The following is a 26,421-nucleotide window of genomic DNA, read 5'->3' as shown; positions in this document are numbered from 1 at the left end:
AGGCCCAGGTTGAACATGTGGAGCTGAAGTGACCGCTCAGCACAATTCAGTTCTCGAAGAGAACCAGAGACTCCGCGCCAAGCTGGAGAACCTAGAGCAGGTCCTCAAGGTAGGGTCACCTGTGGCTATGTGCTACGAAAGGTGTCCTTTTCTCACATGTGTTGTGCATGAGCAATGTTTTGTCATGCTGCGGCCATTGCATTCTGCAGAGGGCTTTTATTTACATCTGTTTCCATCTTTGTGCAACTATTTTCTCAGGTTGAGTGTGAAGGTGGTGGAGGTGGTTGCACGTATCATATCTAAAACATGTTTTAGCTTGTTTTAACTGAAGTTTAGCTGCACACTGAAGAGAAATAGTCACCATTGGCTCCTGAAGTATATATCCACAATATCAATGTTTGATATTGTGTTTGTTCAAATGTTTGTTCAAATGTTCATTATGTTTGTTCAAAGACTTTGAGGGTTTTTTCCCACTAAAGTCAAGTGTACTGTCCCTCTAGAATTTACCAACCACAGACGACACAGAAAAATATTTCACATCATTCACCACATTTCCTTCAACTGCATGCAGGCATTTTCAGAACTTTTTTGACACTTGGCACTTTCCATAATCTTATTTTCAGGGCAGCTGGGCCCTGTTTTCAGTGTAAAAGTATGGAGTACATTACATTACTTTACATTCATTTAGCAGATGCTCTTATCCAGAGCAACTTCCAGCGCAATAGAACAGAAATGTATCCATTCAGTTTGAATAAGCAACAGCTGCAGACCAGGCTAACAACACTCCCAGACCAGTGAGTGTGAGCATAACACTATTCAAGCCCTACCCTAAGATAACTTGTACAACCTGACAAGACAAGGGAGGCCAAGTGTACTACCATGAGTATCTTCCTACTCTACATCAGTTTGAGACTGACCTTGTTTGAAACTGATTTTGGGCCGGTAATGACGAGCGATGCTGTTCAGACGTCCCCCTCATTCCCTCTGGTCTGCCTCTGCACCCGCAGCATATGCGAGAGGTCACAGAGAGAAGGCAGCAGCTGGAATTGGAGCATGAGCAGGCACTGGCTATCCTCGCCTTCAAGCAAAATGAGGTCAAACGACTGCAGAGGGTGAGCATCGAAATCCAAACCAGCAGGAGTTTCCGTGTCATTGCTGTGATTATCGCCCCGTTCTTACAATTTTTTGAGAAATCCAGGGTAAATGATTTTTAGTGTGTGATCATTATTGATCAATTTTTCCTTCAAGGGACCCTTGAATCTGCTATTTTTTGAACAACTGTTTTATTTTTAAAAACAAAAAAAGCATGGAGCATTGCAGATATTAGGGAATAGATCCATTACAGTCTAAAATATAATTTAGTCTGTAGATATTAATCAACAGAATCATGATAAGGGTTGTATGAGTGATGTGACCCTGATAAAACCTTTGTTCCAGGCTTCAACCATCCTCCCTTGTACACCATGAATGAGAGTTGTTGATAGTTCCATGGAAGTAACATTTAAAACTTTACCAAATATCTTTGTTAATAGCAACGTGAGAACATGATCATATGTTTTTTCCATTAACAGTGCTTTATGTATCTTTTCCAAACAAACAGGCTCAGTTTGCTGCAAAGAAGGAGCAAGAAGGGGTTGTTCAGATGTTGGAGGTGAGTGTTATTTACTCTAGCCTTTATGAAGCACTGTTTAGCTGAAACTGTATAGTATGTACCAACAGCCCTTACCCTAACCCTAATAATAACCTTACCTGCAACCTATTTTGAGAAAAGGTTCTACTTCCCTATTTGAGGTACTGAATCTTCTCCTTCTGTTAATAGTTTGACATCATTATATTCTGTTCAAAACATCTGTTGTAACTCACTAGTGAAACCCTGATGAAAAGTGAAACTGTTCAGAAAAATATCTACCACCTGCTTTGAGCTTTAGATCAGACACATTTTAAAAGACCTATTAATCTGTTTACCGTTAGTCTTCCTTTGGTTGTTATCTTTAAAGCATGCATCGTTTTGACTAATTAAGGTTATCTGAAAATCTTATTTGCTCTGTTTTTACCGCAAACCAGAGTACATTGGACTGCATGCAGGTACCAGCAACCAACAGCATCTAGTGCTTTTTTATTTACACTCCCCAACCGCCAACCCCACACCCTCTCCTTAGAGCTACACCGAAACCCTGCTTCAGCGTCGCGGGTAAAGAGAACCGTAATAAATAGCAGAGCTGTAGTCTAAGAGGAGACTCTGGATAAAACTGGAAACTAACGTTACTGATGAACGCGAAGGGTTTCACCAATTCCAGCACGATCAGCTACTGTATGTTTACCGTTGAGCTTAAGCGGGTCTTTTAAGATGTGGGAGGAGGACGCGGAGGGACTGATGTGAACCTGTCCGTCCCAAGCGCCCCTGTTTCTCCAGCGAGTTAAATGGATTCATTGGCTTGGTGACCCGGAGAGGAGGAACAGGGGCTGTGCGCTCCGCGTATTGCGTAACAGGTTTCATGGTTATTGTATTCGTTTTACTAATCCTTTGTGTTGACACTGGGGCCCTTCGCATCTGCTGGTATTTTCACAGCGGCAGGTGATTAAAAGGAGAAGCACCACGAAGTAGGGTACGGGTGCTTTACAGAGCTGTAGATTAGATGGTGTTTATGGCGCGATGGGGGCTCAAATCGGTTGCGCTGCATGGACGTGTTGTGCAAGAGACGGCTTGCCGTGGAAATCCTTCCCGGCCAAGGACATTCACCTTTGCGGCTTTCTCATCGGTTTACAGCAGGTCTCGCACACAAGGCTTTGGACGAGAGATGTCAGCGGCCACTACCCGTTTTTTTCCTCAGCACTGCGGAATGAGTATGTGCGGCGAGTGTGTCTCTCAGAAAAGCTTGCCAGGACGCCGGCCGGTCCCGAAGGGCACACCGCTCGCGTTTCGGCAGAGGTGACTTTGTTCCGCGAAAGTACGGCGAGTCCGCGGGGGGAACGGATTAAGGGCCGCGGCCTGTCTAACTGCTGCTGACGCAGTTAATGAGCACCTCTCCACACGGCTCGCAAAGCCAGCCTAAAAGCAGCGGCTTTCACTGTCACAGAGGGCTGATCTGTCTGAGCGGGCGAGCGCGCAGGAGGGGACGACTACCTCACGCCTGAGCGCCCGGCGATTTGCTCCACTTCGGAGCTTTGTCTCTCAAACGTGCCCCGCAGACAAGCGCGGCGTTTCCTGAGATTCTGACAAAGTCTCTGTTATTTCATATTGGCGTCATTATTTGTCTGTGAGATTTCAGATGGAGCGTCATGAAACCCTCGTGTTTTTTTGTCCTTACTACTTAATATTTCCGCTTTATTTTTAAATATCAAGACTGCCGCGGCAGTGAACAGAAGTAGCTACCAGATGTTAACCGAAAACGGTTTTTTGAGTCTGTGAGACTGGCGTCAATGTAGTCGGTTTGTGTGGCCTGCTAAAGCAGATTGTCAGGAAGTTACAGTTCAGTAGGACCTACACCAGGAAGTGAAACCAGTGCTTGTCTGCAGATAGCAGCTCGAGTGTAGTTCTTCCCAGATGGGCACCATAGTCTGACCTTTTTATTCAAATAAGTGTCATAATACCACCATAGTAATCTGGGGCTAGACTGTTTTAGTGCTCACGAGGCTCATACAGCTGGCTTAAAGCCCTGCAAGGCTATAATATAGCTCACTTTATATTTCATTTCACTCCCTCACTCTCCTACACTCTCAAGCTGTGTATGCCCATACCATGCTTACCACACATTCATTTCCATTTCAAAAGATGTCCGGTCTTTCGAAAATACTTTTTTTCCTTCAGATTTTACAACCATTTTTTCATCATAGTTTTCATCTGTTCTTCAAAATCATTTACGGCTATGGTTCATCTGCAGCATCATTTCATGTAACCGTAATAGAACGGACCTCATGTGCTTTTGGTTTGAGGGAATGAGCCGGAATCACACGCTATGTGCAGATTCACATCTAAGGGGGGGTCAGCAGGCTCAGGCCGTGGGGTGTAACGTCTGGCACTGTGATCCTGCCCTGCCACCCCCACCCCCACCCCCTCTGCCCCCCGGTCCGTCTCCAGGCAACGGTTCTGGAGCTGGAGGAGAAATGCCGATGCCAGAGCGAGCAGTTTGCCCTACTCTCGCAGGAGCTGGAGAGGTTCCGCCAGCAGGGCAACCCAGACCTCTCCCAGCTGACCAATGGGGTGCCAGGTAAGCAGGAGAGCCTGGCTGTGGGCGGGATTAGATAACATTACATCATCGCAACAGACACCATTATCCAGGAGCAAATTGCACGGCTTACGCGTGATCCATGAGCACCTGGCTCCAGGGTACAACAGCAGCGCACACCTGGGAATTGGACCTGCACTCTTAGGGTTACAAAACATGCTCCTAACACTACGAACTGTTACCCAATGATCTGAATGCATACTTTTACACCAATACCCATGCTGACAAGAATTATTACTTTTTTTAAGTAATGTGACCATATCTAGGAAAAACCTGCATACAAAAAAAATCATTCTGCTTTCAGTCTTTCAAGGCATGTCATCACATCCCCCACAATCTTACATACAGTATATAAAACATGCCTGTTCCTGTATGATCACAGGCATTTCTCAGATGTTGTTTCAGAGCACAATTTTCTTTAGAAAACCATGTTTTCACTGTAGACAATATTCAACAACAATAGACAATAATATCTTAGACAATATTCTTTAAGAGGGGATGTCGTAAAAGTATCCAAACCCTTACCCTGTTTTTTTTTTGTACTGAGGTTTACCTTTCGTCAGAAACTGCAGAGGCGTTTAGTTTGTGGGATGTGTATGTGGAACAATGCGTATCTAACACACCTGTGTCCTCGTTCAGAGTTTGGTCCGCTTGGAGCGGGTCTGGCAAGATCGCAGTGGGCACCAGGTCCCCGCCGCCGTGTGCTGCCATCGATCAATGTTGCGTCAGGATCCACTGTCTGCACCCCCAAGTTCAGGCAACTCCCCCCCAAGTCTGGGCCCTTCCTACACCATGCACGAAAGCTCCCCCAGTCCCATGAGGTGAGTGCATCTGTCCTTTCCAAGCACCCAGAGCTCAGCTGTGTTGTTAGCTTTACCCTGGCTTTTACATTACATTACTGGCATTTAGCAGACGCTCTTATCCAGAGCAACTTACATTGGTTACTGTTTTCCATTTATACAGCTGGATATTTACTGAGGCAATTGTGGGTCAAGTACCTTGCCTAAGGGTACAGCAGCAGTGCCCTAGTGGGGAATCAAACCGGCAACCTTTGAGTTACAAGTCCTGCTCCTGAACCACTATGCTACACTGCCGCCCAATGGGCTTGACATGTGTTTTACACACGCTGGTGGATTTCATTCACTCCTTCAGGAACTCAGACAGCATAAAATAACATGCATGTAACGGAATCATAGATAGATTTAAAACCGTTCTCTGGCCATAGTGATATGAGCAATATGTTAACAGAGCTGAAATTAAGTCAGATTAATCGCGTTTTTGATGAGTCAGTGCTGTGAGACTGCGCATTGGTGTATTATCAAAGAGCAGATTGCAGGCCGTGTCTCTCTGCAGATAAAGCAAGAACACCCCTCCCCTTCCAGAATGCTGCATGCATTTCCGGAGGTTTCCAAAGGGAAAGAACTGACCCCTTCTCTCCAGGAGTAGTCTGATAAAGCTCATATTTAAAGAGATAATCTGCTGACTGCAGTGGATTATGTAGGGTGTAATAGTTGTGAGTGATTATCCTTAAAAGGGTTCCCAGTAGCTATAAATAGACCTCGCTCAACTTCTTGCTTATTCATTCGTAAGATATATTTAGAAGTAACGATATGCGGCCGTGCTTGTCTATGTTATGTCACCCAGATGAGCAAAGGAGGCATTTTGCAATCAAAAAAAAAAAAATACAGCAGGGACAGCAGCTCACATCAAAGATAATCAAATAAATCAAGATGCCTTCAGCGCTGCGTTATTCTGGTGCAGCGAGTCAGAGTGTTGGCTTGGCGGGGGCTGATCTTGTGCTTTCTCAGAACAAATGCGCATTGTTTTTGTGTGGGTTCCAGGTTGCGGCTGCCAGTGAGGTTAGGGGTTTGGATATCAGTGCAGCTCCTGTGCCCGGCAGAGGGGTCACTGCCAAATTGAAGGTCTTCATTGTCAGATACAGGTATCTAATTGACACATACCCATTGCCCAACCCCACCCCCAAATGAAATGGTGGTCACTCTTCCCATCTTACTCCTGTCTGATGATTTATGCATTTTTTTTCCTGCGACGCCTCCAGCTATGATCCATACGAAGGCCCCAACTACAACCCAGAAGTGGAGCTGCCCCTCGTGGCCGGAGAGTACATCTGTGTCTATGGGGATATGGATGAGGATGGCTTCTATGAAGGTCCTTTTATATGTGCTGAGGTTTTCACATTCACATTCGTGCTGTGCTCCTTATAATGCCAGGAAACTTGTGATCAGTTTTGATCGATTGATTGGCTTCCTGTGTTTGAGATCATATCAATCATTCAAATTTTATGTGATATATAGTTCATATTCACAGGGGGTTAGACACTGAGATTTTTGCAATTAACAAAAAAAATGCAAAATTTTTGCACCTGTATTATCTTTCAAATTAGAAGTGAACCTACTCACCAACAGATGCAAGCGAAAGTCATTTTATTGACTATTAGTCATCAAACCATATCTGTGCATTAGTGACATTTAAGATGCGCTCCACTGCTTCTTAAAAATCCATTACAGAAGAAAGATGTTTCCCAGCACAGAACAATTTCAAACATGTCTGATCCTGATTACTGATTGTGCAGTACTCTGGGATAATCTATAGCTGGAATCATAGCAAATAAATGTCTCTCAAAGGCAAAGTAAATTATAGGTTAGCATTGAAAAGCAGGCCTTTAGTGGAGGCTTAAACAGATGGGCTTGGTTAGAACTTGGATGAGAGAGATTTTGAAACCTTAAGGCATGAAACAAATTTTTTTTTAGATCTGTGTATGTCAGTATTTTGCAGGCTAAGATATTAGATCAATGCTGTGTTCAGGTGATCTATGCTGTAGGTCAAACAGACTCCAGCTCCAGTTGATGACTCCACTTCCAGGTTTTGATGTTCTCCCGTTGTTCCTGCAGGCGAGCTGATGGACGGGCGGAGGGGGCTGGTCCCTTCCAACTTTGTGGAACTGTTGTCCGATGATGTCATAGTGGGCGGTCCTCCTGCCGTGGTCAATGACCTCTCCCACAATGCCCTCCATGAGGGCAGCTTCCACAGCGAAGACAAGCTGACGCGTTTCTGCCCTGATAGCTCTGAGAGGGCTGGGGAGGCCGCCGCCCCCGCGGAGGGGGTGCCAGGCAGAGACCTGAGCCCGATGACCAACGGCTTCGACACGGACACGGAGGAGGCGGGCATCGACGTAGTGCCTTATCCGAGGAGGCTGACCCTGATCAAGCAGCTTGCCAAGAGCATCATCATCGGCTGGGACCCGCCTCAGGTGCCTGCCGGCTGGGGGAACGTGTGGAGCTACAATGTGTACGTGGACAGGGAGCTGCGGCTTAACGTGCCCTTCGGCTCCCAGACCAAGGCGGTGCTGGAGCGCTTGGACGTCAACCTGAAGGCCTACAGGGTGTGCGTGCAGAGCGTGACCGAGAGGGGCACCTCGGACCAGCTGCGCTGTACCCTGCTGGTGGGACGGGACGTCTGTATGGCCCCCACCCAGCTGAGGGTGGACCGCATCACCGGCACCTCTGCCCGCCTGGCTTGGTTGCCCAGCAACAGCAACTACATGCACACGGTGTCTTTAAACGACGGGGAGTGCTGGCTGATCAAGGCCGGCGGCTACTCCCTGTCTCTCAGCGACCTCAGGCCCGGCCAGCTCTACAAGGTCAAGGTGGAGGCCAGGTCACACTGCACCCCCTGGGAGCTGTCCCTGTACGGGCGGGAGCACAAGTGCGCTGTGATAACGTTCACCACGCTGACGGCGGGTGAGTGCTCAGTACCACCGGCTTCTTATATTAATGCTCTATTGGTGCAACATTAGAGAATGTCTTTGTTTCCTATCATTATATATTTTCAGTTTATCTGAGAAGAAAAGCCAATTTGTATGTATTTTGATCCACCTGACACTCTGCATTGCAAACCAGATAAGCCAGTAAGTTTATTTAGAAATGACTCACTCATATACCTTTGTTTTATTAGCTGGTCTTTCCATTTTCAATACAATGTGGGACAATGGTAATTACTACTCTTGCCACTATTAATTTAAGGTATCTGTGAATGTGTTGGATTCAGCACCTGTGCATGTTTGGAGAGAATATTAAAGAGTTGTCATTGACTGAGAAATAACTGCAAAGAAAACTTGATGCAGAAATTATGATGCAGACTTGTGTCATTAGCCTCAAGGGTTTAAGACTACTTGATGAATTTGTTAGAAAAATTATTCACATTTAAATATGTTCCTATTTGGTTGTAATCAGGGGCATAAGTAGGTGTCACAGTTCAAATTTTTTTTTTTTTTCTGCAGAGTATATATCTCCTGTCTTCATGAATACTTAATATGTATTCCTATTTTTGAAAACATCAGAGAGTTTAATGCATGACTAGGCCTACTCAAAGATAGCCAGCCATCAGCTGTTCTGTTAAGTAGCATTTGGATAAATCAAGTCTGCAGCATGAATATGACTCACATATGATGCACATAAAACATATCTATGACGAGGTTTGCTTTTGGTCATGGCTCTCTCCACTGTGCTCAAAAAGCACAGGGTATCACTTAACAGTCCCATGGCACGTATCACAAACAGCGAAGGGAGTGAACCCAGAGTCATAGCCAAATTCCCCATCCAGCTTTCACCATCTGCCTGACTAAGCATCATCCCATATAACGGGCTGATTAAAATCCTCGCCTCTCTGCCGAAACTGCCGAAAGGGGGTGAGAGTTGTGGTGAAAAAGAGGTGTGACGCACCACCCTGCCATGAGTCTCCTGCTGGCGTAGATGTGCTTTGAGATCTCTGGATGATCGCTGGGTTATTATTGTTCAGCCATCACCCAGCCACGAAAGCGTGACCACATGAATTGCGGCTATTCGGTTTCGCTAATTCCACTCACTTTGGTAATAAATAACCTCATGACACAATCCTGCCATGTCAGTCATGTTGCCACGGGGGTTCAAGGGAAGCTCACACCCACTACTTACTAAATCAGGAGCGAGAGACTCCTGTGGTAGACTATTTATTTGAAGAAACTGGGGTTTTCAGTTTTTATCAGTGCTTTGTGAGCTTACAATTGCCAAGGATAGCTTTTCCAACCCTGTTCCAAGGGCTGCACGGTGCATACTGGATTCAGTTCCAATTGCTTTTAATTGATTAGGTTTGATTGTGCTGTTATGTAGCTCAATATGCAAAAAGCCAGGGTCCTCCCACTGAGAACTTTCTTGTCTCAGCTCCAGGGAGTGATGTCACTGACTTTAGGTGGCTCACCTGCAGTATGGCGCCGGGTTTGGCTCCATACTCAGGCTGAACTTGGCCAGCGGTGTGCCGCAGTGGTAAGGAGCAGGGCTCATAACCAAAAGGTTACCGGTTCAGTTCCCTGCTGGGGCACTGCTGTTGTACCTTTGGGCAAGGTCCTTTAACCCACAATGCCTCAGTTAATATCCAGCTGTATGAATGGATAGAGCTGTAACCATTATAAGGCATTCTGGACAGGAGCATCTGCTAATACGTGGCAGTAATGTAAATGTTAAATTCTTTAAAAGGCTGAGTGAAGTAAATTCTCTTTCTGCTCTCCCCAAAGGGCATCCTGCTGCCCCCCTGAATGTGCGGCTGGAGGCGGGCCCCTCCCCCGGCATCGTCCTCGTCAGCTGGCAGCCGGTGTCCATCAATGGCATCTCCAACGGCGTCCCCGTCACCGGGTACACCATCTACTCAGACAAAAGAAAAGTGAGTCAAAATCTCACTCTCCGTGCTCATCAAGACCATGCTCAATTCATGCAAGACACTTATGCAAGAATATTCTGACCTCTGCTAATGAATGATATATATGTATGCCAGCGATGCCATATGCTTTTATGCAAAGTCATAGAAATATGTCATGAGATATTACATCTTCTGAGCTGAAAATAACTTTACATTTCTTATATGGATGGATACACTTCTGTTGTCTTGTGCTGGAAGTTGCTCTGGTTAAGAATGTCTGCTAAATGAATGTAATGTAATGTAATATGATACTTTTGAAATACTATACTTTTGAAACTGGAATTTGATTTGACATTCCAATACACAGTGTAAAGCAGTTATTAAATCTGTTGTTGCCGTGGCGGCGTTCTCTGACTCATGACAGACACAGTTCGCAGGATTGGTCAGTGTTGCGGCTGTATCGTTCCCAGGTGTTGGAGGTGTCCTCCCCCACGGCCACCAGCGCTCTGATTGGGCCCTCACAGATCCACATCCTGCAGACTGCCCAGGAGCTGACAGTGCGGACGATGTCACCTCAGGGGGAGTCGCCCGACTCTGTGCCTGTCCGAGTCCTTCCGAGCCTCATGGCCACCGCAGCGGGGATGACTTTCGCCCGGCCTTCGAGTCCTGGCACCCACGCAACAGCCCCGCCCCAGGAAACGTCAACTGCCAAACGCAACCCACCCGTAGACGCCCACGCCTCTTTCGTAGGAACCTCTCCCGATGCTTACAAAGTGATACCTACTGACAGTGCCACTGTTCGACCGCCAGAGGTAATGATCTACTCCCATTTCTGGGCTAATCACTAATTAGCTGTTACCCAAAGACCTATTGATACTGAACATGAGGCTTTATGAGTAGCCTTCTGTGATTTCCTTTCCAGTCGCTCCCTTGTCTTCAGTTTCATCTGTTACTGTCCCTCACTGCATTATTTTAAGGGACAGTTTAAATTCTGGATATTACAAAATACTTTTTATTTTATTTTCTCTGATGTTGATGATGATGACGACAGTGCTGGAGAGGACAGCAGATTCACGAATGTTTATTTGCAGCGTATTAGATCGTTGCGGGGGGGAGGGGGGGGATTGAAATGTTTGCAGTGCCATCTTCATTCAGGCTCCGGTTTATGTCAGCTCAAAGCTCAAACCTGATTTGAGGACGACAGATAAAAGACCATCTTGGGTAAACAGTTCTCCTTAAACACATACCAGTGCCCTTTTTTCATTTCTATAAAAGGACTGTCAAATTGTGACACACAGTCGTCAAATCCGGGAATGGATTTGGGAGGGAACAGACCTTCCAAATCCGCAACTTTTTTTTGTCTGTCTCCCAAAAAAACCAGCTCCCGTTGGGACAGTTGAGGACAGTTGGCAGTGGTTGATGTGCACATCCCGTGGGATATTTGCCCGTTCTTTTGCATAATACAAGCTTCCAGTGCACTTGCAGCCTACCATACCACAAAAGATGAGCTATTCAGTGCATGATACTACAGATACTCTATAGATAACGGTAAAAATCACTGAACTGTCACAGTTTCCTAGCTATGCAAACTTGTGCACCCTTGAAATCACCCAGATGAGTGCAGTGCGGCTTTTCATATGGCCTTATCTTTCTAATTACAAAAACCCAGCATGGTTGTAAAAATGTGCAGCACATGTTGTGGGTTCCAAAACACATTTGCATCCACAGTCTGAATAAATGCACTCATGTCTTCAACAGCAGTATCAGCAGTACAAAGTCCCTTCCCTTCCTCACCGGCTCTGTGTTTTATTGTGTTTCAAGCCCTATTAAATGAGTTAAAAGCCAAATGAAGGCTTAATGTATTACACAAAAAAAGCAAAGATACTGGTAAATTGTAATGTGCTGTTTTGTTCAAATCACATCACAGACAGAATTTACAAAATGGTTAAAAGTGAGGGCTCAGATTATCTTGAAACCCAGAAATCTAATGTATGATAAAAAAGAATCTGAAAGATGCACTTACAGTTATGTTTTAAAGAGGAGCCCTTTCACTGCTTATGAGTTTGAATAAGAAATATGTGGCAGTTAAAAGACTGCTTAGTTTAGGTTTCATTTGTAAATAATTGTATTTGGTTAAAACCAGAAACATTTTTAAACCAAAAATTCATACAATTCAAGTGTCATGTTAGAGATATAGCATTAAGCCCTCAACACCTGTCCTTAACTTGGACTAATTTGAATTAAATGGAAGTGTTACTTCTATGCTTAACTGTTTTTTTTTGCATTCAGTAACTACTGAAATTAATGAAAACATCTGTGTTTGTATTGAGAAATGGAACTTGCATTTATTTGTAAATCAAAGAAAAAAAAAACTCAGGAATAGTAACTAGGGGGTTAGGGGCAGCAGTATAGCATGGTTGTTGCAGGGCTTATAACCAAATCTTGTTGGTTCAATTCCCCACTGGGGCACAGCTGCTATACCTTGGGAGAGGTACTTAACCCACCATTGTCTCAGTAAATAGCCAACTGTTTACGTGGATAACATTTAAAAACTGTAACATATGTAAGTTGCTATGGTTAAGACTGTCTGATAAATGACAATAATGTAATGTAAAGACTTCAGTAGTACAGTTGAAAGAATACAACTGCACATGTGCATTCTACCCGTGAAGGTAATGGGAAAATAGAACTTCCAAAGCCATATTGTCAGACTATTCACATTATTCATCGTTTGATCTGAAAACAGTACTATGCAATTTTTGCCCTTACACAGCAGTTATAAAAGAAATATAAACCTGTGCAGGGCTTGATACGATAAATAGCAATAAACAATACAATAAACAGAATAGGTATATGATACATGAATGTAAAAAAGAGTTTAGGGTCTGCATAAATACTGCTTTTCTTTATGTGTTCTTTTAACTGCTTTAAAGATAATTGCTGTTCTCTTTTAAGTCTTTTCAATGCATGGGGAGGAACATGCTGGACATTTGTGAAAAGTTGGAATACAGCATTTGCAGTACAACACTTGGTATAAACACATTTTAAAGCCTCTGCAGCACAAAAAGGACTCACTGTTAAAATTTAGAGCTATTAGGATTAGCACAAATTCAGCCAGCGCTAATTTTAAGCCTGGCTAAATGGGCCATGTCACTAGAAAAACTGTAGCGCTGAAAATGACCAGCACAAATGCCCTGGCTAAGAAAATTCCAGCGATTTTCTCACGCAACCACAAATTCTTATTGTTTCACTCCACTTTCTAGAAAAAGGAGCTGCGTTTCCATCTTAAACCATTGTAATGTAGCTAAATATCCTCAATCCATTGAACAACTGCAGAGTGAAATTTTGACTTTAAACCCAAAGGATGGACAAAGGAAATGCAGTCAAATAAACAGAGGAAAATTCATCCAGACTAGTTTACTGGGATGGGTGGGAGGTCATTCTCTTATTACTCATGACAGTGTAGCGCTCTAATTCATTGTTTGTAGATTCAAGTTGGGTCAATGTCTTCCATACTGTAAGTTTGTCATGAGCTCCTTGGGGGGGGGGGGGGGGGGGGGGGGGGGCGGTCTTCCTCCATTTTGTTACACCAAACAAAGCAAACGTATCCTTCAGTATCCCTACAAAATAATCCAATACACATTTCCAAATGGCTCCCTTTTACATGGTAATGTCTAAAGTAAAATATTCAGCTGTATAGCTGTGTAAATGGATAATATTGTAAAATAAATAAACTGTAACTGATGTAAGTCACTCTGGATAAGAGTGTCTGCTAAATGATTTAATGTCTCAGCCCTTCTGTAATAGGGTCACTCTCCGCATGTGTGTTTCTCTGTTGCTTCAGGTCAGCGTGAACAGGTCCTCTGGCGGCGTTCAAACATCAGCTGTAACCAAAGAGCCAGTGCATCTGGGGATGCCTCTTCCCACCATCTCCATCTCCGAGTGCCCCGATCACGAGGTCTCCGGCGCCGAGCCCGACACGCCCGCAGCCGAGGTCAGTGCAGGCCCTGCCCGGGTTCCGCCCGCTCGGGCTGTCATGGAAACCCACTTCCGCCCTCCCTCTGACCCCTTGCTGGAGGAGCCGGAGGCTGAGGATCAGCCCCGCGGGGAGGGTGCCAGGGTGGTGTCTTTAGATGAGTTCCTGGAGCTCAGCCAGCGCGCGCCAGAGCCCCAAAACACAGGGAGTCAGGACAACAGCTACCTGAAGAGACCCCAGGTTTGCTGCCTCTTCTGTAATCTCTTAATTGCCTGGCGCAAATCCCAAACCCCCCCCCCCATCCACCCCCCCCCGCAAGGTCTCTGGCAAGCACAGCTCAATTAGATCATTGCTGCAAGTGGAAAAAAAGAAAATGCAGCTTTGCTGAGGTAGCTGTTTGTCCCAGTCTCTGAACCCTGCGTTCACACACTGAGGTGAGTTAGACCAAGTGCTTTTATGAGTCATATCCTGCACCCATTTGCAAGAACAGAGATCATTCTCAAAAAAGAGGCAAGAGCAAGAGCCCTCAAAAAAAAAAAAAAAAAAACAGCATCGTACATTCTGTTCACACATTGGCCGGGGTCACAAAATGTACTCTTTCCAGCAAACACGTTGGTATGAACTGCGAAGATGTGACAAAACCACATACGCAGACTCAAGCCTGTTGTGTCACAAGCTCCGCTGCGTTTTCTGTAGACCTATATCTGTGTCCGGATCACTTACCGGGGCTGCTTTACACGTTGCTAGCTGTGTAGAATTCATATGCGTCATGTGCATCCTCCCTCCCTGTCTCGGCACGCAGAGCTCATGTTTCAGCCCACGGCTTCACTTCCTGCAAGGCCTCTGAGGTCTGTGTGATGTCCGAGATCATTCTGCTTGGTCGTGCCTCTTTCTGCGCAGCCTTAGCGATTAGGGCAGAATTGTTCCAGCGGGAGTTCTGCAAAAGGGAATGTCATGTCAACTTATTGCATTTGATGACTTCAAAAAAACGTGCAGCGTCAAATTCCTAAGTGGGTCCGATTGTTTTGTTTGTCTGTTATTTGTGGCCATTTATGTTTAATGAGTTCTGATTCTCTGGTTTATTTAAGTCGCATGACGAGGTAACACGGTCAGAGTTTTGTGCCAGCAATAGTTAGAAATATGCTGCACACATTCTAAAACATTTTTTGATAAAACCACTGACTCTTTTGATAAAACCAATGGTGAATGCAACCAATTATTAACAAAGCTGAATTCATTTTTGTTTGTATCCTTCTGCATAAGCACTTAAGCGCAGAAGAGAAAAAAAGACAATGTCATATTTACAGGAAATTGTGGTTATAAGTTGTGGTTATAAGTTGTTCAAGAACTGCTTGATTGCATTGCATTGATGCACAAATACACGTATACCAGCCCATCGTATGGGAAAAATGCACACAAACTAAAAATGATTTCTTGTAAGTATAGTTTTGCTACTTTGGTATTTCATGTCTGTCTCTAAAAAGGTTTACCACATTGCCATAAATTTGAGCTGACGTGATGACTTCCCTTCTCAGATACAGCCAGTATGTGCTTTCACAGTCAGTATAGCTGGCTGTATGATGTATACCCTATTCATTACTGACCCCCTGTTCTAGACAAAGAGAAGATTGTTCATCAGGAAGTCAATGAATTAGAGTGGTATTTTTGTGATGTGAACATGCCAAAGACATTTTATAGGATCAACAGATCAAATGTCCTACATTTTTTCATGCTATGATAGCATCACAGGCTATGGTCTTAACATCTGATTGAAAAAAAGTTTTTTTTTGCCAGTTTCATGGCCCTTTAAGAACAGTTTTTTAATTATTACAAAAGTGATACTTCAGGTGGATTTTACTGATTTTTGTGGCTTTATTGATCATTAAGCCAATGCAATTTTGTTTTAGCTCTCACACAAGTACAATGCATGTCCAGCATCAAACTATGAACTATGAAACTAATTATGAGCCTAATGCGATGGTGTGTTCAATTCAATTCAATTAATGTCAGTAAATAGGCTCCCTAAATGACTGCTTTCTTGCTTTGTTAAACACCAGTAAAGCAGGCTATAACAGAGCTTTTAAGTATTAACCTCCTTGTCAGGTCTATTTGATGTGTAATTGATTGGTAGTGACTAGCTTAATTTCACTTCAACTCACAGGACTGTGCCTCTAAGCCAATAGGGGTACAAAGCAAGGCAAAGGTGACCTCTGACCTCTCAGATGCCCTGGAGGAGGATGAAGGCCTCTACTCTGACATCCCAGACGAAGAGTGTCAAGAGAGCTGTGGCGTCGGAGAGGATGGCAAGGTAACTCCATGATACCTTACTATGTATACGTTCATCTGGTAGGTGCTCCACAGAGACTCACAAGGCTGTGTTGAATAGATGAAGTCTCCAATGTCTATAAAGACTATGTCAGAATGTTATTTGCAGAAAGCCAGTATGTGTAATGAAGCCATGCATACAGCATGTTACATTACAGTATTGTCTTTTAGCAGACGCTCTTATCCAGAGTGACTTACGTAGGTTACAATTTTGAGAAGTGTCCCACTGGGGAATTGAGTATGCAACCTCTCAATTCCAGGTCCTGTTTCTTATCACTGTGCTTCACTGCCACCACAGTATGTTTGCATGTGTTGATACTAGAAAATGAAAAGTAAGTGAAGTAAGTGGTACAATAGCACTTTAAGTGTGCATTTTACAGTACTTTATTCATTTCAGATATAGGATATATAGGATATAGGATATATAGTCTTTTTATATAGTCTTTTTATTGGGGGGGAGGCATATCCATGCTTTTAATCCACCACTCCTGTTCCTTCACTGTACCCCCCACCCCCAGGCTGACACGTGGGAGACGGACAGTGACGAGGAGCTTCTGGAAAGGATCCTGAAGTCACAGACACACCAGAGGAAGGAGCTCTTCAGCATTCCTGAGGTCACAGAGGAGGAGGACAACTGTGAAGAACCCGAGGAGAGTGAGCAGCGAAGGTCTCCCCAAATCCAGCGCTTACACCCAGAGCAAAAGAGGCCGGGGGTCCCGGACGGTGTCGGTCACAGCCCCGCCCTGAAGGCGCTGCAGAGCGGTGGCTGTGTGGCCCAAAGCGACCGGTGCTTTAATACCAAATGCAAGCCCCCTGAAAGCCCGCACCCCGGCCCCAAGCCCCAGCACCACACCAGCAGGGCCCAGAGTGGCCAGCGGTTCGAGGACGCGGCCCAAGGACACAGTGGGTACGGCACCATCCCCCAGACCAAGAGCAAGAGCAAGAAGCAGCGCAGGGTCCACTACTCCGACGTCGTGGACACCATCAGCTACCCGGAGGAGGGCTACGACTCAGACAGCAGCGTCTACGTCCCCAGCAAGGGGGTCAGGAAGGGCTCGCACCTGAAGGGGCACAGCCCCCAGCTGGCGAAGGGCGGGGGGGACCAGCTCAGGAGGGAGGCAATTCTGAGGAACCAGATGGCCTCGGACCGACTGGCGGCGGGCCAGTACCTGGGCAGCAGGACTGTGGTGAGGACCACGGCGCCGGCGGGCTCCAGGATGGAGATCGACGTGGAGTACGGGACCGAGGACGAGGAGGAGGGCCTGCCCTTCGACCCCGCCGACGTGGTGGTGGAAGAGATGAGCTCGGAGTGGTGGGTGGAGGGAGGCCGCTCCAAGGTGCTGGAGGAGCTGAGGGACTGTGCCGCCAGCTTCCAGGCTCTCGCCTGCGGGGCGCGGAGGACCAAGCGGCCAGAGATGCTGGACAGCGTGCCCTTCGAGCCTGAGGCGGCCACCTTCCAGCAGCACCACCAGAGCAGAGGAAAGACTGTCCGGAGGCTAGAGTACCACACCGCAACACCGCAGCGTGCCAAACTTGAGCAGACGACAAGGAGCTACAGCGCTGATGGCGGCTATCCGAGGGTGAGTGGCCTTTCAGTTTTGGAAAATAGCTGTAACCTTTTCTGTCTTATTGGGTAGGATCTTGCCTTGCATATTTGTGTCATACTACCTCTGACAGTGAAACAGCACAACTTCTGCGTGCAGCTGTAATGAAAAGTTCACATCATAAAAACCACTTTATGTGAATCTGATGCTACTCCTCGTTGAGGGGTCTGCTCAGGACAAACAGGCTTGAACTGGCCGTGTGTCCAAACTCGCCATGATGTGGTTTGCGAGTGACGTGATTCTCGTTTATCAGGAAACTTCTGGAAACAGAGACCTGCACCTGAACAGCAAATCCCCAAAGACAGCGAGGGCGGAAGCGAGACAGTTCAAAGGTCAGACCGTTAATTCCACGACTTTTCCCCCTGTGCTATTAATTGCCTTTTGGCAGGTTACTGTCATCTTAACGCCCTGTTAGCCTGACCAGAGATCAGAGCAGGAAGTCTTAAATCAATCCCAGTTTAACCTGAAGTGGCTTGGAATGAGACTAAAGGTAGAGCCAAGATGAACCATCAATGAAACCGTACTAAGGGGGGTGTGTTAAAATGGAAAAGAGTCCATTATTCTAATGATAATTATTTGTCTGCTACTGAAAAAATGAAAGGAAGGAATCAATACATCTGGACTGGCAGATGTAATACTGTATATCCATTGTGGATGATACCATAATCCTAATTTGACAAATTGGCACTCAGTTGAGTTTTCACTAGTCATAATGTAATAGAGTGCTATGGATCTTCAATAGGATAGAGGATGTAAGCAACCATATATCTGAAGTATTCATGATGTACAGCAGGTGTACAGGTTGTCTAAATAAAAAAATACATTTTTTCATATATACATGTTTTTTATGTCAATCTTTAGGAAATGTTGTTTAAACAGTGTGTTTCAATGATAAGAAACGGAGACAAGAAATATGAAACAACAATAAAAATTCAATAATAACTTTCATTTCTTTCTCTCGAGTGAGATAAAACATGTCGTTTATGGATGTGGTGAACCCTAAATAAAGCATGACAGCCCCATTGAAATTGCCAGTATATTTGTATATCTTTTCCCCATGGACATTTGAAAGGCAAAAAGTTAGACACTGTCATAATTTTTAATTTTTAAGGCTTAGTTTACTGTGATTTAAGCAGTCTCCTCTGAAATGAAATACCGGACAGTCTGCTTTCTGCTGCTTGACTAACCCTGGAGAAAGCACAACCATCACATTTCCACCACCACAGGAGCTGGCACCTGTGTCATCTGTAGCACAAACACTTCCAAATGGGTGACACGGGATTAGGCTCAAGGAAGCTTATCTTAATTACTCCTGTTCGTGACACGACGCGGTTAAGACCATAAAGTGCAGGAAGAGGGCGGACACTTGGCCTGTTACAGCTCCCTCTAATGCTGCGGTGAGAGGCTGGAGGACCGTCAGTCGGTGAGCTGTCAGGCAGGGGAGAGGGCCCATGGAGTTCATGGTTGAGCTGGACGTGTATCTGTACCCAGATGGCGTGAGGGTGGTCACCCCGGAGGGCGAGGAGGATGTGGTCCCCAGGAGACTGGTGGAAAAGGACGAGGTGCGGATATTCGTGGCCCTCTTCCCGTACGACCCTGCCGTCATGTCCCCCAACCCAGACGCCTCAGAGGAGGAGCTACCCTTCAAGGAGGGGCAAATCATCATGGTATGTATCGCGGTACGGGGGTCCAGTGTGAGATATGATAGATGGCCACTGTCAGGACCCTTCTGGTGATATCAAATAACATGTCAACATGATTTAAGGAATTTGGCGGCAGTGTAGCATAGTGAGTAAGGAGTAGGGCTTGTAACTGAAAGGTTGACCGTTTGATTCCCTGCTGGGGCGCTGCTCCGTTGGGCACGGTACTTAATCCAAAATTGCCTCCCTAAATATCTAGCTGTATAAATCGATAATATGTAAAAACTGGAACCTATTTAAGTCGCTCTGGATAAGAGCATCTGTTAAATGACAATAATGTACTGTAATGAATTTAGAGAAAATTCTTCGCAGTGAAGAGATTTGAACAGGATATGCATACTCGTAATAACCCATTCTGGAATTCCACAAGTAATGTTTAAGAGTAGGTTGAATTTACAAAGGCAGATCAATAGTTTTCTCTTGCTGCATTTTATTATTAGGTTACCAAACATAATGTTCATATGTATTGGTGATTTTTTTTGTTTCTTTTCACACCATAGTTTTCAGTTTGTACTTTTCAGTGTCCTTGTCAGCAAAAGTAGATAAGTACAAATTGACTTGATGTGCATTAAGTATGTACACTACTATTTAAAATTGATTAGATGAAGTGTTGCTTGGTCTTATTACTGACTCCATATTAATACACTCATCCATTTCAACATCCAGTCTATCCTATTGAATGTTGAGATGGGTAAGTGGAAACCCAGAAGCATGGATTTCATTCACTGTTTCGGCATTTAAACATGCATTGTGTTGCTAACAAGCCATCTTTGCTCGATCGGTTAAAAGTCATTCATTTTAAGTAACGAAGCACTGCGCTACACATGAATTTCAAAAGTTCAGCCGCGCAGTCATTTGCTTTTGTATATCTTTTGTCAGAGTGTCACTAGAAGTGAATGTAGGAACCCAGCACATGTCTATGAAATTCTCTGCTACCCCCTCCCCACCACAGGTGTGGTTTGAAATCAGAGATCGACACCTCACAAAATAACCTAAAAGAAAATAAAGTTTCTTTCTCTTTCTCTGCGCCTGGGGGTACTCTCCTCCAGGTGTACGGCGATAAAGACGCAGACGGTTTCTACCGCGGGGAGTCCCTCGGCCGCTTCGGCTACGTGCCCTGCAACATGGTGTCCGAGATCCACGTGGAGGACGAGAAGGCCAGGGCACAGCTGCTGAAGAAGGGATTCCTGTCTCCGGAGTCCTCGATTGAAAAGAAAGGTAGGGAGCCTGCCTGTTCGCTGGTCTGCTCTGCCAAGAAACCCAGGGCTGCACATGCATAGTCATATGGTCAGCGATACTCTGCTTTGTCTTACCAGATTAGAAAATTTAAATGGCCCCTTTCTTGTTCAATGTCTAATGAAACTGAATGCCTGTGCAAATGCTACTGTGGTAACTAATGTCTGGAGGTTATGGGTGTGAAAAGTCGCTAACATAAAGGTTGAGTTTTGGCTCTCTGACTGTCTCAGGATTGTAGCCAATGTGGGTCTTGTGTAGTCTGACGATGTCTGTACCCAAAGAGGATAAGGCAGCTCCGTGTGGTGGCTGTTACATGGCACCAGGTTGGTGATGTCAACACAGTAAATAAGGTGTGAGTCAGTGAAAGTGTGGTAGTCCACCTAAACACTGTATCTGTTTTGCAATCAGTGCAGTCTTTGGCAACGTGCCCAAGGAATGTCCAAAAATTAGCATTGAAAGAGGAACTTAACTGGTGATAGTAACAGATGTTTTTAGGGGTTGTGTAACTGCCAAACAGTGACCCAAATTTGCTTTTTGATTTTTCATTTTGGTCATTCCCCTGCCTTATCCAGCTGTGTTCACGGGTTGTTGCGGTTGTTGTTACAATTGTTTCACAGCCTTAAATCAAAGTTGAATCAATGTCACTGGTATTTTTCAAACTTACATATACTGTACAAGTACTGGAGCTATTGCCATATTACAAGAGGTAGTCTTGCACAGAAATGAAAGACATGCTGTGAAAACCATTGAAATGTATTCTGGAGATCTTGAAAAGGAGACACTGTATGTAGAATAATAAAACAAAAAAAATCAAACAAAAAACTAACAAAAAAAAAAAGCTGACAAAAATCTTGCAGCAGAAAATGCTATCCATCTAGGGCTTTTTAAAATGTGCACTGAGTGGATTTATATAACTGTGATCCATCAGATGTTGTCGTTATGTTTGCCATGAAGTTGGCATGAAACCATAACAACTTGCTTTGTCATTTTGTGTCGTGTTGGTGTCACTGTAAATTTAAAAGGGCCAAAGCACTTTTTCCTTCTTAATCTGTTGTTCAATACAGAATTCTTCAGTGTCACCCACAAGAAAGCATGTTTTCCAGAGTTTTCAGTATCTGTGTCTTTCCTTTTTGTCAGTATGTATCAACAGTTAAAACTCTGTGTTCTTTATCTGGGGCTTGCTTTGGTTTATAATGTGTGTGCTTGTGTTCACAGTGTCAGGGTTAACTAAGAGCTTCTGTTCTTCACTGATGACAGGTTAGACCGTGTGGTTAGACTCAGGAAGAGGTTAAGAGCCTTCCCTATCTCGTCCTCCCCTTATCTCTACAATGGCCGAACAGACAACCACATGAATGACCCAGAAAATGTAGAATTTTGGTCAGCAGTCAGCAATTGCTGCAATAGCCAAGCAAAGAGAAGGAGGACATGACTTGTAGACCATTTGAGGTTCTGTGTGATGTGAGTGTACCTGATGTAGTACAGGCAATACATTCAGCATTCACCATTCTAAGGAGAAGCAATGGTGACCAAATATTTGCAGGGTTCATATTACATATTCATATTCATATTCATTATACACTGCAATACAGTCAGGAATACATGGTTAAGATGGTGTTATAAATTATGTGAGTCAGTTTTACCTCTCCAAGTTAAATTTGAAAATATTTCTAATGCACCACCTTATGTTCTCTACTGTATATTACAGCTTTTGTTTGGAAATGAAGAGATGTGGAGGTTAGAATTTCTTTTAGCTATCATGCATATTGGAGATCAGAAGAAAAAAATGCTTCACTCTCTTCTGGAGTGCATATTTTGTTCTAACCGTGAAGAGCCCCGACTGGATTCAGGAAAGGATGCACTTGTCCTATGTGTCTTCACATGTTAATGCTGTAATAGAGTGGTAATTAGCCCTGGCTGGTGTGTCCCTAAGTCCCATAAATGCAGCCCAGGGAACTTGACTGTTTTGGGTATAGCTGCTTTAGTGTGCTGAGGTTTCTTGCTGTAAATCTGACTTTCCTGGAGTGCCCTAATTACGATCTCCTGTCACTGTACCGAGCTCTCAGCTCCTCACTGCTCCACCAAGACTACACTACAGCAAGATCTCTGAGATCACCGAATGGCCCATACCCCTCAGTACAGCAGTGTCTGTTTTCTTTGATTCCAGTTTGTGTTTCCTGTGGTTTGTCTAAAATATTTAAACCACCACAGTCTTATCCGTAAAACGATTTCCAATTGTTTTAGTAGTTTTGCTTCACTTATAAATGTTTGTTTTTTTTCTGTTCTCATGAGTGATTGATGCAATGCAATCTAATGCAAAACTACTTTACAGGAAGGGAAGAATGAGCAGCTGTGTAGGACTAATTTCATAGTAGCTCGGTTGATATGCATGAAATTGCCGATGCAACAGTGCGTTTATGCATGTCGTTTTTTACAGAGCAGCGGGTCAGTGCTATGTGGTGTTTGCTTCGCTGGTGACACTGTGGGAGGAGTCAGAATGTGCACAGGTGTCTTACTGTGTTGTGGTTTTTTTTTTTTCTTTTTTTTTTGTGTAAGATCCCAAACAGCCTCCCAACGGGCCCAAAAGCAGAGCTCCTCGCAGGATGGTGGCCATCTTCGATTATGACCCCCAGGAGAGCTCCCCCAACACAGACATCGAGGTGACTGCTCCGGATTTGAATCTGAAACCAATCTTGTAAATGATTCAGTTTCCATTTGACAAACAGTCAGAGAAGTTCCACTAATGAGCATTAATCAGCTAGCCGTTGGTCAAAAGCAGCATGCTGAATCCTTTACTACTAGCCTTGCTCTGCATATAAAATGCTAATATATGCTAATGATGCTGTCCCCTGTGTCTTTGCTTGCAGGCGGAGCTATCCTTCTCTTCAGGGGATATTATCTACGTGTTTGGCGACATGGACGAGGACGGGTTCTATTATGTGAGTGTAGATGACTGTGTCCATATACTTGAACTCCAATCTTCAACCGACTGACCCGGTAGAAGAGTTTAGGTCTGACAGCAGATGTCATGTTTTGAATCAGGGAGACCTTAACGGGCAGCGGGGCCTGGTGCCGTCCAACTTCCTCCAGGCCCTTCCGGAACCCGTGGAACCGGCACCTGCTAGCGAGGAACATGACCAAGAGGTCCTGGAGAAAAGGCGAGCAACCCAGGTGAGTTACTAACAAATCTTTAAATACCATATTTTACAACACACATGAGACTTTTATTGATAAAATATTATTTGTATTAAATTCGATTCAATTTATCACATTTTGAGTTAAAAATATATATTGCATTTTGTCATAATTCAGTAAACCATATGCTTGCATACATGAAACAATTTAAATATGATTATCTGTGTTGCGTTTAGTCATTAATTCACATGGGAAGGGGCAAACAAATTATTCAGCTGGCAGGAATCATTTAGTTAGGTATATAACTAGACAACGTTAGCTGGCGGGTGTACTGCAAGTGATTTCACATATTTGTTTCTTGGCATGGCCTGCAATGTTGCAGGTACGAGGTGAGTGTGACTAGACCAGCCAGTATTCACAGCCATGTTCCTTTAATCTCCTGCTCGTGTGTTTCCATCCCTCCCGAATGTCCTTGCAGAAACGGAGGGGGAGTGTCTTCATCAAGTCCTGAGTGTGAGTATCTGTCTGCGGATTCAGAGGACCTGGCTGAGCTGCTGATCTGCAGCGGCTCTCTTCTTCCTCTGTGTCTGTAATAATATATAATAATGATTATATGTAATAATAATAATAATAATAATAATAATAATAATGATAATAATAATATATAATCGTGTCAGCTCTGTCTCGGTGACACTGAATATGTTGAAGCTTGATGGAGTATGAGGGGTTGTTTCTTCCGCAAAAGATCAGTCAGTGTTTCAAAATGGTTCTTTTTGTGCAAATCCCCACTTTTCCATGCTACCTGGTTTACTAGTTATTAAAAAAACATGTCAGATTCCCCTGTATGATTTTCATGTGTAATCTGAAAGCATTTCCCTTATCAGCAAGGACAAGTATGGTAGATGTTTTGCCTGTATAGTTATGCTCATATTATCATCAGTCCAGTTTTTGGAACACATTTGTCTGTAATTGCATTAGTTATAATGCATTATATTGCTTTCTAACTCAACCTGATTCAAAATTAGAAAGACAACTGAGATGAAGGTTAACTATTGCATACTCTTCTGGGCAACCTGACTTTATGTCTTATAGTCCTTTCTACAAATGACAGAAGTGTGTTATTGTGTGGTAATTGCTAGACCAGAAGAACCTACAACAGGAAGCTCATTGTTCTCTTGTGTTCATGCCTGCAGATGACAGTGACCGTGTGAAAAGAAGACTCAAACACCAGTGAGAAGATCAGAGGAAACCCGAGCATCAGACCCAGCTCCTCACAGCTTTCCTCCCCAGCTCCATCGCCATGGGAAACCCCGCAGAGATGGACACCTCAACCTCTCTCCACTGACAGAACCTCAGTGAGCTGCATACTGCTTAAATTTGGCTGGATTGGGCTGACACTGCTTGCTTGGTTTTCCATTAGTCATATAGCCACTGTGACATAGGACGTCACACAAGGGTACTTTAAGTATACAAGTCCTACCATAGACACCTAAGTAGTAGAAAATGCTTATGATGTTATCAAGCAACAATTTCAATAAATATGTCACCAAAGAATACAGCAACCCATACTTTATGTGATTATTGTAACATCAGCATGGTAAGCTACTGTATGTCTATCACATGCCAAAAGTATGCAGTACACAGTAAAATGTATGGTATGTTAGTGGAGAAGACCAGAACGAATGTTAGGACAGACAGCTGTTACATAGTCAGTGGATGTCCAGTCTTAAAGTTAGTAAGTGAACAGTTACACTTCTTGGAATATTGATTAAAACATGTAACCTCTCCTCCTTCCTCATAGCTTTGATGCAAACACTGAATTTTCAGCGCTCACTACCCCTGACTCCGGCCTGGGGGGTAACTGGATCAGTACAAGACACATTCTGGGTCCAGAGTTACACATCTGAGCATGCTCAACCCAACTGAAAACATGGCGGAACAATGGAAAGCAGTGAACCAGGCCATGATCTAGCAACAGTGGGAAAAGGGAACTGTCAACAGAACATTCACATTTGAAGTACTGAAGGCCTGTAGGACTGAAACAATCATCTTTCCTCTTCCGACAGTCAGTATGGAACTCATAGTATTCCATCACTCTGTATAATGTTGTATGGGCTTGGTGGACAAAAACTATTCTCCTAACACATGTAATTCAGGAAATGGACAGTTGTGAATTTCTCTATGCTGCTGCTACAGCTTGTGTTACCTTCTGCATCCAGCGGGACTGTCATCAAGTCAGTTATCCTTCTTTACTTCTTTTTTTTAATCTACTTTTGATGGAAGAGTGCAACATTGTAAGCAGTCTTGTGTCACCATTTCAGGGGCATGAGACAACTTAAATGTCATTAGTGACAGACATGACTAATAACGCACAGAGTGAAGTGAGACTTTTATTCTTACTTTTTTAATAGTATGCTTCATCTGACAACATCCATTCATTAATCACAGAATTTCTGACCTCAGTATTGGCTCTTCAATACTTTGGAAGTCTTTTCCCAAAAAATAATAAATGATAAAAACAAAAAAGGGCC

At 44.2% G+C, this 26,421-nt stretch overlaps 2 protein-coding genes across 2 annotated transcripts; both read left to right on the top strand.

The window, feature by feature from the left end:
* Positions 1 to 96: 96 nt before the first annotated feature.
* LOC118783824 (RIMS-binding protein 2-like) lies at positions 97 to 18,237 on the top strand. The gene is made up of 14 exons (XM_036537781.1): positions 97 to 109; positions 1,008 to 1,112; positions 1,601 to 1,651; positions 4,079 to 4,208; positions 4,866 to 5,047; positions 6,068 to 6,168; positions 6,286 to 6,395; positions 7,139 to 7,987; positions 9,796 to 9,941; positions 10,388 to 10,729; positions 13,762 to 14,133; positions 16,055 to 16,201; positions 16,737 to 17,798; positions 18,211 to 18,237. The coding sequence occupies exons 2-14, from the start codon at positions 1,011 to 1,013 to the stop codon at positions 18,235 to 18,237; spliced, it is 3,621 nt and encodes a 1,206-aa protein (XP_036393674.1). The 5' UTR covers positions 97 to 109; positions 1,008 to 1,010.
* Positions 18,238 to 19,282: 1,045 nt separating this feature from the next.
* si:ch211-105f12.2 (RIMS-binding protein 2-like) lies at positions 19,283 to 26,180 on the top strand. Its single transcript, XM_036536652.1, has 8 exons — positions 19,283 to 19,489; positions 20,572 to 20,740; positions 23,312 to 23,415; positions 23,623 to 23,694; positions 23,798 to 23,926; positions 24,369 to 24,403; positions 25,084 to 25,245; positions 25,692 to 26,180. Exons 1-6 carry the CDS (start codon positions 19,283 to 19,285, stop codon positions 24,399 to 24,401), a joined length of 714 nt encoding a protein of 237 aa, XP_036392545.1. The 3' UTR covers positions 24,402 to 24,403; positions 25,084 to 25,245; positions 25,692 to 26,180.
* Positions 26,181 to 26,421: the final 241 nt, after the last annotated feature.

This window comes from Megalops cyprinoides, chromosome 9 (genome assembly GCF_013368585.1).
Source record: "Megalops cyprinoides isolate fMegCyp1 chromosome 9, fMegCyp1.pri, whole genome shotgun sequence".
NCBI lineage: Eukaryota > Metazoa > Chordata > Actinopteri > Elopiformes > Megalopidae > Megalops > Megalops cyprinoides.
The sequence above is the reverse complement of the archived record's forward strand: the minus strand, read 5'-3'. Positions and strand labels throughout refer to the sequence as shown.

Coding starts and splice junctions, on each gene's coding strand:
- LOC118783824 (XM_036537781.1), top strand. CDS start 1,011: ATGCGAGAGGTCACAGAGAGAAGGCAGCAGCTGGAATTGGAGCATGAG. Junction 1,652..4,078: donor GGGTTGTTCAGATGTTGGAG/GTGAGTGTTATT, acceptor GTCCGTCTCCAG/GCAACGGTTCTGGAGCTGGA. Junction 17,799..18,210: donor CTGATGGCGGCTATCCGAGG/GTGAGTGGCCTT, acceptor GCCTTTTGGCAG/GTTACTGTCATCTTAACGCC.
- si:ch211-105f12.2 (XM_036536652.1), top strand. CDS start 19,283: ATGGTTGAGCTGGACGTGTATCTGTACCCAGATGGCGTGAGGGTGGTC. Junction 23,695..23,797: donor ACGAGGACGGGTTCTATTAT/GTGAGTGTAGAT, acceptor GTTTTGAATCAG/GGAGACCTTAACGGGCAGCG. Junction 23,927..24,368: donor AGAAAAGGCGAGCAACCCAG/GTGAGTTACTAA, acceptor ATGTCCTTGCAG/AAACGGAGGGGGAGTGTCTT.